This window comes from Pseudorca crassidens, chromosome 17 (assembly GCF_039906515.1).
Source record: "Pseudorca crassidens isolate mPseCra1 chromosome 17, mPseCra1.hap1, whole genome shotgun sequence".
NCBI classification, from domain to species: Eukaryota; Metazoa; Chordata; class Mammalia; order Artiodactyla; family Delphinidae; genus Pseudorca; species Pseudorca crassidens.
Window position 1 is genome coordinate 25,744,521 of NC_090312.1, and position 14,080 is coordinate 25,758,600.

At 34.9% G+C, this 14,080-nt stretch overlaps 1 protein-coding gene and 1 pseudogene across 1 annotated transcript in view; both read left to right on the forward strand.

Annotated features, from left to right (window-relative positions):
* LOC137210719 (CUB and sushi domain-containing protein 3) overlaps window positions 1-14,080 on the forward strand; it is a 705,705-nt gene that overhangs the window by 436,398 nt on the left and 255,227 nt on the right. The window contains exon 25 of the mRNA XM_067712783.1: window positions 2,243-2,437. Coding sequence (XP_067568884.1) covers window positions 2,243-2,437 — 195 coding nt within the window. The remainder of the gene's footprint in view (window positions 1-2,242; window positions 2,438-14,080) is intronic.
* On the forward strand, window positions 2,925-3,609 carry LOC137210663 (small ribosomal subunit protein mS31 pseudogene; annotated as a pseudogene).

A 14,080-nucleotide genomic window follows, 5' to 3' on the forward strand; every position in this document is an offset into this window, starting at 1 on the left:
CTGTAAATGTTAGGTTGCTGTTCTGCCTAAAAATTACATTGTGTTTTCCTGCTTATTTAAGAAAAGGATCAATGTCAGGTTTTATTCCTAAAAATTAAACAAACCAACCTCTGCAACACCAAATCCTCATTCTTAGTGACCAAAGAGCCTACTGGTTCTTTCCTTAAAATAGTATCATATGCATATTTTATCTGGGAAGAAATATAATTCCTTGGACTGGGGAGCAATTTTTTATTGAAATCTGAATATGATATATGAAATACAAATTTCTTGTGCTGGTGTGTGTATGCATGCTTGTACATGCCTTTGGGAGATCAAGTTATTTAGTTTTGGAGTGAAGCTCAGAAATCAGGTTTATCGGACTTAACAAGCTCTAGTACAACTTCCCCGTTCATGTCTCTCATCTCCCTTTCACCTAGTCTGCTCATTACCCTTCAGTGCTCAGGTTAGATGTCAGTTCTTCAGGAAGGTTCTGAATGCTTCTTCTTATGCAGCACACATCACAATCACAAGTATTTATTTAGTTAATTTCTTTATAGACTGTAAAAGCCATGAGGGCTAGAATATTTTTTCATTGTCCACTGCTGTATTTCTGGTGTTAGTTGGATAATGGACTCTTAACTATTTGTTGGAAAGAAGGAAGGAAGGAAAAAAAGTGGACCTTTTCCATTCCTCCGGTATTCTAAATATTAAAATCATGTAAAAGTTTGTTTCCACCATTTCCTCTTCTTTTTTGGCTGCGTTGGGTCTTCGTTGCTGCACACGGGCTTTCTCTAGTTGTGGCGAGCAGGGGCTACTCTTCACTGCGGTGCGCGTGCTTCTCATTATGGTGGCTTCTCCTGTTGCGGAGCACCGGCTCTAGGTGCCAGGGCTTCAGTAGTTGTGGCTCGTGGGCTGTAGAGCACAGTCTCAGCAGTTATGGCGCACGGGCTTAGTTGCTCCGCGGCATGTGGGATCTTCCCGGACAGAGCTCGAACCCATGTCCCCTGCATTGGCAGGCGGATTCTCAACCACTGTGCCACCAGGAGAGTCCCCCACCGCTTCCTCTTTAGTTGAATTCAGAGAAGTCTATTGAAGTATTTTTTCCTAAAGCATAAATTTCTCATCATTTCCTATAAATGTTGAAGCACTTGGAACTCTGCAAACTTTAATGAATGGAATAAAAATATTTTTTCTGTTAAAATAAATCAGATTTTGATATATTATAACAATATGATTTCTGTAATAGCTGAACACCAAGATATTGTTGACTTAAATTCCAGTGATTCCACGAGTCCTATCCAAAGGTACACCCACCTCCTGAATTCCCATTAATATAAATTCTAATGTAGAAAATCACATTTGTTATCTTGAATTTGCGATGTCCCTTACATTGCTCATCTCTCTTATTTCTTAAGTAATCTATAATAATAATAAAATGGAAATATTAAGGTGTTACCCAGATCTGTTAACAACACAGTGTTCTACTACTTATTTACCAGAATGGATGAACTAATCTGTTTCTCTACATATTTTCAAAATATTCTCTCAGTCTCTCTAGTTTACTACCTGGGTCCACAGAAAACAGTTCTTTGTTGTGAATGGACTTTACTTTTCAATTTGTCTGTTACTATTAGCTTTGAAAGTTATTGGCTTTGACATAGACTCTCTGTCCAAAAAGATCATGGTTTGGATATTATAAAGATTTTGTTACTCTGTTTTAATGGGCAGACCTCTGACAGAAATGTGGGGAATGAGGTAGGTTAAGAGAAATGGTATCAGGGCAGAGACATAGGGGCTTTTACTTTCTTCCTAGTGATGAACTGAGATCAACATAGGCAGTAGTACTGTATCTATGTTCAGTCACATGGAATGAGTGTACATCATTTGGGGGGAAGATCTTTTAAATAATGAAATATTAAATAAAGAAATAAGTTCTTTTCCAAAATAATTCATTTAAAATACTTATGCATGGATTATAGCACATAATTTATAATAAACCACAAAACCCTGTTTGACCATAAATATTAGATACTGATTTTAATGAAAAGACCAATGAAGAATTTTATCTTTTACTAATCAATGTGAATTAGCAAAACGTCAGATATGGTTAAGGACTACTTTGTACTTTGAGCCCTCAAACAGAGGCAGAAAGGGTGTTGGTGCTTTCTGTTTATCTAGAGGTAGAAATGAAGAAATATTAAAAGTTTCATAGATTATTGTATTTTAAAGTAATTAATTTTATATCAACATTGTTTTACAGCAAAACTCCGAGAGTCCTGCTTTGATCCAGGCAACATAATGAATGGCACCAGACTTGGAATGGATTATAAATTAGGGTCAACAGTCACCTATTACTGTGATGCTGGCTATGTTCTTCAAGGTTATTCAACACTCACCTGTATCATAGGAGATGATGGAAGACCTGGATGGAATAGAGCCTTACCAAGTTGTCATGGTAAGAAAATACTTTTTGGCTGAGTTTTTATTATTAGAAAGAATCAAGAAATGTTTAAACCTGCTTCTGTTTTTTTTAAAAAATCAACTATTTAAAACACAGTCTACAAGTGTGGTATAGGCAATGCAGAGATTTTATCAAGGATTTTAAAATTGGATTCTGTAAAGAAATGGTTTTGAAAAAGTGCTCATATTCCCAGGTGTCTCTAAAACAATGTGCACATTATAGTATGCCAGCTCTCTGAGAGCAGGGATATTACCTCTTCTGTTCATTTGTGTGCCCTCAGGATTTAAAGGAGTACCTGAAACTTCAGGTACTCAGGAAATACTGACTGAGTAAATGAGGAACAGACACACTGAAACTGACATTTCAACAAAAGTAGATAAATGCAATAACAAATATTATCAAAAATCAGTGATAAATCTTTATCTGAAATAGGGATATAGAAAAATAGACATTTTTCCTAAGAATAGGTTGTCTAAAAACAATGACCAAATTGGAGCTACTCAGGCAGCTCCAGCAGCATAAGGAAGACCCAAGGGCACAAAAAGATGGAGAAATACCTAAAATTAGTTTCAGTAACATAATATCAGATATGAACGTTGCCAGATCTACTACAGCTAGAGTTACTAAAAGACCAGTACATCAGTTTCAGCGTGCTGAAGGATCTGACAATGATCATAACCAGAAGAAGATCACTTATCTTAGAAAAAAATCTTAGGAAAAATATATTCAAGAAGAGACTTAATATCTTTGAGATTAAGGCAGTTAAAAGAGGCACCTGAAACAGAAACATCACCTTCACTTGGGATATGGAATTTGCTAAGCAGTTAGCCACAGTAAATGAACAGCCCTTTCAGAATGGTTTTGAACAGATGACCTAGTGGACAAAAGAAGGGAAACTGTGGGAGTCCCCAGTTAACAATGAAGCAGGTCTTAATGATGATGGTTCAGAAATTCATGGATATATATTTCTTGATAAATAACTGGAGGATTTTCCAAAATAAGGGCCAATCCACCATTTCATAAAGCTGGTTTCGTGTGGCCTTTCCAAAAACCCATATCAGAGTGTTACACAGAAGTGGAACACAGAGTGGTTTAAAAATTATTTTAATGAAAAACAAGTCATTCTCAAGGAAAGTTACATACAACTCAGTTGCAGACCCTGGTAATTTTAACTTCAAGCTCTTGGAGATGGGTATTATAACTAAATAAAACAGTTTTATTAGTAAAAGCCTAATACTGCCTGTTCAAAAATCACATACTTATACATAACTCTTTTTTTTTTTGGCTAGAAAACCAAGTTTTTGTTTTTTGTTTTCATTTTGAAGCTGAAATGTGCAGTGTATCAAAATTAAGGATTTTGACAAATCTAAAAGTCATGTGACATTTAACAATTGTATTGAATCCTCAAATGGCTTTTCATTTATGTCTTTTTAATTTATATCCCATTGCAATCAACTTTGCTAATAAGCACTATCATCTTATTGGTAGTCTCACTGTTGCTAGTGAATCAGTTACACATATACATATGTCCACTCTTTTTTAGATTCTTTTCCCATATAGGCCATTACAGAGTACTGAGTAGAGTTCCCTGTGCTATATAGTAGGTCCTATTAGTTAACTATTTTATATATAGTAGTGAGTATATGTCAATCCCATTCTCCCAATTTATCCCTCCCCCCTTACCCCCTGGTAACCATAAGTTTGTTTTCTGTGACTCTATTTCTGTTTTGAGATAAGTTCATTTTACCCTTTTAAAAGATTCCACGTATAAGTGATATCGTATGAAATTTGTCTTTCTTTTATAACTTTATTATTGAAGATAGCGATACAGTGCAAAATACAGTTTAGTAAGGAGAAACAATGATATCACCATGGGAAGTTACCACAGACTCTCTAGTCAGTTGAATGATCCTAACGCATTGTACAAAATTGACATGGGAATGATACCATTCAGGGCAGATTTTCCAAACTATGGGTCACCACCAGTGAGTCATAAAATCAATTCACTGGATTGTGACTAGCATTTTTATAATTGATATAAAATTGAATAAAATAAAATAAAAGATAAAGACAAAAACATTATAATTCAAAGAACGTAGTAAGGATATTGTTTTCTGGAACTGTTTTCAGTTATATATACAGAGATAAATAAAGTGCAGTAAATAAATATATACCCATATTTGAGTGTGTGTGCATGTAGGTGTGTATGTATATGTTTGCAATGATATAAAGTGTATGTATTACTGTGAATTTCAGTGGAACAGGAAAAACCAGCAACTCTGATCTGATGATTAAAAGTTTGGATTTTTGGGGACTAATACACATGGTAATTTTTCTTAGTTATATAATGTATTCACCCATTTGAATTATATGTGTGTGATTTCTGAGTTACACAAGTCATTTGACCTCTCTAAGCATATCGTCTCTCATTTGTAAAACATGGATAATTGAAATCTTTGCTTCAAAATGTTGTTATAAGAAATTAAGAAAAGATAGGTAGCTACTAAATGGTCATTCTGTTAATATCAGAACAATTGGTTAATTCTTGACTTGAATTAACGATTTCATCCATCAGAAGTTAAAGGGAATAAAAAGAGAAATAATTACTTTGGATTTAATCCTGACAAAGAGAAAAAAATAATTGATGACATGGAAGTTTATAGGAAATGTAAGAGAAAGAGTGATTTATTATCTTAGAATTTAGAGCCATACAAAGGAGAAATCTGTTTATAGGCAGAAAAGCATACTAAACTTAGAAAAACACTTTTCACAATTTACTGTCAGTAATCATTAAGAAACCATAGAAAATTTCCAGGAGCCAGACAAGAAATAATCAAAAATCTGATGGGGAAAAATCAAAGAATACAGAAAACTACAGATCAAGAAGCTAAATGTTAATCACTGGAATAAATAATTAACTAGGTAGACTTCAGTGACTTAGGTGGGAAAGGCAGGAGCTCCAAAATATATTGCATTCACAAATAATATGCTCGCCTAAGATAATCCTATGTCTTTCCAATATTTCCAATGTTTCATGGGTCAATTATAGCCCAGTTAAGTATATTTCATGTTGGTTGAACAGTAGTATCTACAGACAATTTGGAGGGAAGAGCAGACCTGAGTTCATGTCCTCTTACTGTATCTATAACCTGAAGCAAGCTGAGCCTTGATTTTTAAATCTTTAAAGCCTTTCAAATCTTTAAATTAATAGTTATTAACTCAATAGATTATTGTGAAGATTAAGCTATTAATCACAATACATGCAGAGGGCCTAGTAAAGTTCCCAGCAAATACTGGCATGTTAATACATGTGATTTTTAACACAATGTTCTAAAAGAAGCATATCACTGGAAAACATGCATTGCACTTTGCATTGTATGTTATGTTTTAGTTGAACTAGTACATTTTTGTCATTTCAATATTAATTAAATCTAATTTATTAATGTTATTATATGAATACACATTCACTCATTCCTAAAAATAGCACAGGAGTTGATATTTTAAAATTTCTTAAAAGAGAATATTTTTTACCATCACTTACAACGGTTATCATCAGACTTTTAGTCATAATGCCAAGATATAAAAATCAGAAGTTGGGATTCCCTGGTGGCGCAGTGGTTGAGAGTCCACCTGCCGATGCAGGGGACACGGGTTCGTGCCCTGGTCTGGGGAGATCCCACATGCCGTGGAGCGGCTGGGCCCGTGAGCCATGGCCACTGAGCCTGCGCGTCCGCAGTCTGTGCTCCGCAACAGGAGAGGCCACAGCGGTGAGAAGCCCGTGTACCGCAAAAAAAAAAAAAAAAAGAAAGAAAAAATCAGAAGTTATTTAATGAATGCTTTAATTTAAGGTACATTCATTATAAACATATGACCATAACTGATCATTTCTAGTATAGCAGAGAAAAAAGGAAAGCCCATTTTTTAGAACTAGATATACTTAACTCTAAACAATGATTTTAAGACAAGGAAAAAGCCTGGGTCAACTATGTGACCTTGTTCAATGTATTTATTTTGCATATCTAAGCGTGAGATAATATTGTGTAATTTGCAAGTTTGTTGGGAGAATTATTTTAAATAACTTATTTAAAGTGTTTAGTCCTGTGACTGTTACTGTCACACACTAAGGAGAGCTTAATACATTTTAGTTTCTTGATCAGGTTCATATGCATCTATTTGTTTTCCCTCATGGTGATTATACAGAAATCCAAAATATACAGGACTCACTGACTTTCAGATTTAATAAATTAATACTTTAAAAGTCAAAATTAGTGCATAAATCATGTGCAATAGAGCTAGAAGGGTTTGTTCTTTATAAGCATAAATTCCTTTTAAGGTAAATTTTGTATTTTTTAATCAAAGTAAAATGTGCATATGATAACTAAGAAAAGAATACAGAGAAGCGTACCATTTAAAGCAATATAAACCAATGTTCATCTGCCCTACCCCTCTCTATTCTCCTATTCCTCAGCTGAGTTTTTTAATAATTTCTATTTTCTCTGATGGCCCTCTCTGTGACTCTGCATAACATGAAGCTCTGTTCCTTGATTTACCAATATTAGACAATATCTACTGATTCCCTGATATAAAAGATAAATAGTTATGTCACATCCGCAGCTCCTCTCTTCAGTGTTTCAGTTATATTATTTTTGGTTATTCTAGTAATTGCCTTTGTCATGTATTAATTTGCTTATGCCTCTATTTGTAATTTCATCAATGTTTGAGAATTAGGTTGCCAGTCTTTGCTGCTTTTTATGCTAAGTCTTACCCTATAGAAGGAATCCTGATAAAAGTCTCTGATAATGGGAGCAGGAAATTTTGACTGACTGGTAGCCTTTGTTGCAGAGTACATGAGTAGGGAGTTAGCTATTAGACTGTGATCCTTAATGCCATCAGAAGATAGATTTTTATCATGGTTCAGGATTAAGTGTACATTTTAAATCTGAAGAAAATACTTTTAAGAGCTTATGTTGGACACTGCGAGATTATATTTGTCACAAGTAGATCCAGAATGATAGCATCCTGTGGTGGGTCCTTCTCAATGTCGAGAAATCCTGCAGTTGATCTCATGAGAATGTCACATATATTAAATGATGGCAGAACAGGATATCTGTACCTGCAATTCACTTTGTGATAAAAAAAATGTGTTTGGAAAATAATTTCTTCTCTTCTTATTTTTCATACTTTTCATATCTGTTGAAACCCTGAGATATTTTATCTATAGACATACTAGATTAAAAGAGAAGTCATATAGCATTCTTATCCATGATCTGATTCAATATTAGGTAAATGTATTAAAACACAAATGGTGACAGAATCCATATTTCCCCTTAATATTCATTACTTGATTTATTTCACCTAACGGTATTCCATTTGTTTTTATAAATACATCTCTACCCTGATCTAGGGCACCAGTCATCTCTTACCTCTTAACCTCTCTCCTAACTAGTTTCTCTCATTTTCTTGTTTCCCCATGCAGTCTCTTCTGAACACAGAAAAGTAATCTTTAAACCATACATCACATTATATCACATATTTACTCAAAATCTATCAGTGCTTCCTAAATCTGAATAAATGCCAAAGATCATATAATATAAAGCTCTACTTAATCTACCTATATACAACCTGACCTTCCTAAATATTTTCCCTTTTTACTTCATTCTTTGAGCCACACTGGCCTCCTGGATGGTTCTTCAAAGCACTCATCACACTCTGCCTCAGGGCTTTTGCACTCCTTGTCCTTTCTGCCTAAAGCTTTTTCCCCAGCTCTCTAGCTGGCTAGCTTTTTCACTTCTTGTAGGCATATGATCACTTGTCTTTTTAGTAGAAAAGCCATTTCTATTTACTTTCTCCTGACTCCCCAAAACTCCCAGGATGAAATCAATGTATCTAAAATTGAAATTGAAACAGTATATCCTGGGTAAAGATATCTCTGATACGTAAATCATTAAATTTGGGGATACTGACCACAGTACCAATGCAATAATTTTGTTGATTGATTGATTGAGGCATAATTGACATCTAACATTAAACTAGTTTCAGGTATACAAATAATGGTTTGATATTTATACGTATCATAAAATGATCACCACAGTACGTCTAGTTAATATTTGTCACCATATGTATATACAATTTTTTTTTCTTGTGATGAGGACTTTTAAGATCTATTCTCTTGGCAACTTTTATGTATGCAATACAGTAGTATTAACTATATTCACCATGCTGTACATTGCCATGATTTTTTATTCTGTAACTGGACCAATGCAATGTTCTCGATCTTTTCTACTGCTGTAGCCTACAGTGAGCACCCAAATAATATATAATTATAATGATAAGACCCTAAGAATAAACGTATTTGGACTGTTAAAGAATCAGTAGTTTGCCAATTATTCTAAAGAGAGAGTATCATTCATTCCTTTTTTCTCAGGTGTTTAGGTGTATCTATATACCTGGTTCTGTACTAACTATTAGGGATAAAGACATGAATTCAATATAGTCCTTCCCCCCTGGAGAGTTTACCATCTGATGAGATACAGACAGATAAGGTACATTGCTAGAAATAAAAGTAGAGTATCTTAAGAGCAGCATGGAGGTGCCTCTGACCCAGTTACAAAGAGAGATCAGGGAAGTCTTCCTTATGAAAGTGATACATGAACTGAGTCTTAAAAGTATAATTAAGAAGGAACCAGGTGAGACACAAGGCATGAGGAGATGTTATACTTCACACCTAGGGTTCAGCATATATAAAAATGTAGAAGCAAGAGTAAACAAGAATGTTGGTAGAATTTCAAGCAGCTCAATAGGCAAAGTGTGCATGGGGAGGAGATAATAGCTTATCTGTATTGAACATAGTTTGAAGTTTTATATACATATTATTTTATATCTCACCACAACCCCAAGAATTAGGGACTACTAAAATTCTCATTTCACACATGAGGAAACCAAGACAAAGAGAGATTCAGGTAGTTGCTCAGAGTCATACTTGCCTAGCAGTCTTGTTTAGGAGTCCATGCTCTTAATCACTGCCCTAAAGGTAGGCTGGGCAATTCTACAAATGACCTTCTATTGATCTTTTTATATCTCTAGAGCCTAAGAGTGCCTGGCTCTTAACCAACATACTAGTTGTTTAAATGCTTCATGAATGAATACATGGCACCAGGAATAAGTGTGAGATTTTGGATTCTCCACTTATTTCTGTAATCTTCCTTTAGGCTAGGTATGAGAATTAAGAAAAGGTAAATTCCTACCAATAACTGATATAGAAGTGTTCACCTGAAATGGATTTTTGCATTTCATTTGAAATATAGCTCTGCACAGAATACACATGCCTTAATAGATATAGTCATTAACTCAGTTCTCTTTTAAATCTGCAACATTATTTTTAATACCTTTGTTTTGCTCATGTTAACATAAATCCTGGATTCTGGAAAAAAAATTAACTGAATCGCCAATGACCTGTACGACTGATCAAAGTGCATGAACACAACTATGTTAAACTTAGACATCCAGTAGTCATCTGACACCACTGTTTATTCAACTTCCAACTGCATGTGAAATGATGAAAGCTTTTAAAAGGAGAGCTCTCTTACCCTAGCAACTGAAGAGAAAGTTTTGAAACAAAGCAAAAGTTCATTTTGTGATTGTAGCTTTCCAACTTTAGAGTTATCTCTCATTAGTAACCTCATATGACCTACTTTTAATTAAATCATATTTTTATGAAGAATTAAATAATTGAACTTTTATTCCAGATCTTCTGTTTAAATGGCATAATTTGCCTTTTGCTAATTCCTTATTTCAAATATCCTTGAGGTTTACAAGATTTTTTTGAGATGTGAAACGAGTCTAGACCCCATTCCATTATAAATGCATATAGAGATTATCTAGTCTCATACACTAAGCCATTTAACATTTGATTTCATTTAAGTATGTGATATAACTAAAGCATGTAGATGAAAGATTCATGAAAAAAGGCCTAGAGTTAAATTGTTTTAAAGTATCATCAAATATCCGCCTTTAATCAGCTACACATAGGAATTTTGTTCACAGACATAATACACAAATTACTTGTCAGAACCGTGTTCTACAAAGAAGTGTAATACATTCTGTGTTGAAAAAAGTTAAGGTAGTATTGGGATAAAACCAAAGCACACTTCGTTTTCATGTGAATGGAGGAAACGTATACGAAAGGAAACGGGAAGGGAAGCTGATGTTATCGAGCACCTGCTAGTTTTCAGGCACTCTTACATACATTATCATTCCAGTTGGCCTCCTGCATGCTCCTTTAGAGAATCATTAACATTGTTATTAATAAATCCCTGCCGGTTTGGATTCTGGAGCATACCATATATAGAGTTGCCCATGTGACAAGCAGTTCAATTGCAAATCAATACCTATAATTCAGAGCATATTTTCTTGTGACCACAGACTTGGAGCTCATATTTAAACCATTTTTATTTTCCGTGCTTTTGGCATCTCAGTCACTACACCATGTCTCCAGAGGGGTAGTCGCATGGCCTCTCATCATACTAAGATGCCCCCCTTCTCCACTACCATCTAGTCTATATTTAAGTCAGACGTCAAATATGCCTTCCTCATGTATTGCCAGTTTTTGCAGAAAAATAAGAAAAAAAATTTATACAGAAAGTTGAATCAACCCAGCAATTCTCTCCTTACAGATGAAGAAAGCAAAGCGTGTAACAGTAACCATTAGAAGTCATGGTGAGATTCAAATTGTATTAAGGTAATAGGACAAAAGACCTAAAGATAGCCAAATCTTTTCTTCTACTGAGGAAACAAAAAGTCTGCTAACAAAGTTCATTCCACAAAACCTAGAAGATAAAGGAAGCAATTTTTTAATTGAATAAACGTATCTGGAATACAATTCACATTGCAGGCAGTCTGTGAAAGATACCATAAAGACCAGACAGAATCTCACACAAATGTATACAGTAAAGAAAGAACAAATAACACTTCTTTTATCTCCTTGAGAGACAAATTGGTGTACCTTTTCTCTTGCATACCTTGTGAGTATACCTTGTAAGAACTCTGAGTTAATTTCAGAAGTATGTGTTTATAGTTTCAAAGGTCAGACGGCTGGAAGCCTTGACTGTAAAATGAAAAGATTGGTCTACTGTGTTTTAAAAGAGACACTGTAAAAGAGGGGAGAGGGAGATTACTGCTTCCCTTCCCTTTATTAAAAACAGAAAATTTCATTTTATACTTATACTTTAACCAGTGAACCATTCATTCCAAGATTCTTGAGGGAGATATATACATAAAAGGTGACAAAATAGAGCTCTCTGAGCAACAGGGAAGCTGGTTCCTGACCCCAAAACACATTGAGTGAGTTAGATTGAGCCACATGGGAGAGTTAGTGAGTAAATCTGAACCATATTTAGGCTATGGTTCTAAATAACTTCAAGTATAAGTCAACTCTAAGACTAGGTGTTTCTCCCAAAGTTCCAAACCTGAGTTTTAGGACCTTTCTGATGCTGGGAAGAATTTATCAGTCCTATTAGGAAAGGAGACAAAAGAGCAGAAAAGAAAGGGTCCTCCAATGCAACTAATATTTTCCAGATCTTCTTAGGTCAAAACAACAGTCTCTGAACCAATCTTCCTTAAGAAAAAGAGTAGATAGAAAATCACAAGGACAGGTGGTTTGGGAGGAATCTAATTAGAATAGTAGAGGTTCCTTTCGTGTGTGTGTGTGTGTGTGTGTGTGTGTGTGTGTGTGTGTGTACTCTGATGAAGCCTATGGACCTTAGAAACATCTTTTTAAATGTACAAAGTAAAATAAATCATGTAGGCTTGAAAGAAAAACCAATAATATTGAAATATAGTTTTCAAAGTACATAAAATCTATAATTGAAAAAACATTTTTGATGTAATAATATATGCACTTCTTAATTAATGCCTTAAATTAGAAGTTCCAGCAGCAAGACTCTAGTACCTACTATAATTTTTAGTAGTGATGAGCATAAACAATATTTTGAGGTATCTGCAACAATTATATATAATATTAAAAAAATATGTGATTTGGCAACAAAGTCCCATTTACTTCTAATGCTAATGTAATTTGTTACTTACATTTGAAATTAAAGGAAATGCTAAAATTATAAAAAATTAGTTAGGGTCTAATGAAAATATAGATATCTTTCTCTATCCAAATTTATGGAACAAGGGAAAGAAACCCCTGAATTATAAGAAAAGGGGGAAGATGAGAGGATTTCTGCTCCCTTTCACTAGTACTGTTAGCTCTTATTTCCCCCTGACTTCTAAAGGATAAAGAATCCAGAGAGGGCTTCCCTGGTGGCACAGTGGTTGAGAGTCCACCTGCCGATGCAGCGGACACGGGTTCGTGCCCCGGTCCGGGAAGGTCCTACATGCCGCAGAGTGGCTGGGCCAGTAGCCATGGCCGCTGAGCCTGCGCGTCTGGAGCCTGTGCTCCGCAATGGGAGAGGCCACAACAGTGAGAGGCCCGCATAGCACAAAAAAAAAAAAAAAAAAAAAGGCATCCCTGTCTCTCTCAAGGGAAAAGTTTTGGTAGAAACTCCAGGAAAGTTCCTCCTGCCCTTTCTCTAAGTTTTGTATTCCTTCCGGGATTGATGAGGTTAGTTTATCTTCCTAAGGCGTTTATGAAAGCCTCATAATATCGCCTCCAAGAGATGCTGGAGTAGGTCAGGAGAGTTTCTTAATTCATTTCATCTAAGACCACATCGTATGCCAGATGGAACAGACACCTCCTGTTTCATTTCCAGTTTGAATTTTCTTCTCTTCGGTAAGAGAGGCTACTCAGTCAGTAAATAGTGAAGCTGGAATTCAAAACTACACCTTTCTGATTCCAAAGCTTTGGGTTTTGTATTGCATTTGTTGTGCTACCCTGAGCAAAGGGTTTGAAAAATCTATGAGTTTTACATGCTGTGCATTTAGTCAACAGCAAGATATTAATCTAATGTATATTTTATTCTTCCTAATATTTATGGTGTATATGTATTAGAAGTCCATTATATACACAAACACTACACTAGGCTCCAGAGTTATAAACAGTGTGCAAAAAAGACACGGAAACTTTGACTTAATTGATCATGGAGTCAAGAGATAGAAACAGACCTTAATCAAAGAGCCATACAAATACATATATAATTACAAGTTGTAATCAATGTCCTGAAACTAATTGATGGAATGCTGTATGATGGGGGCTTCTGAGCTAGTCCAGAGACAGGGAAAAAACTTTCCTGAGAAAGCAGCGTTTGTGAGAAGATGAGGTAGGAGTTAAAAAATTGTTACAAGTTTCTTTTTTTCTCTCTAAATTTACTTTATACTAATATGTTAGCTGTCTTAAGTAATTTTTTAATAATAAAAGACAGCTATCACTAACAATCAATGACAGAGAAATAAAGTAAGCAATGAAAAGGGATTGTAGTTTTAAAAATGCACTAATAATTTGATTAAAATCATTTTAAGAACTTGCCTTCTCATACACAGTTTCCTACAAATATTGATTAGTAATTTCTAGGGTCTTGGGAGTGGAGCAGATGGGGAGTGACTGCTAATTACTATAGGAATTCTTTGGGGATGACAGAAATATTCTCAAATTAGATAATGGGGTTGGTTACACAGCTTTGTGAATATGCTAAAAAG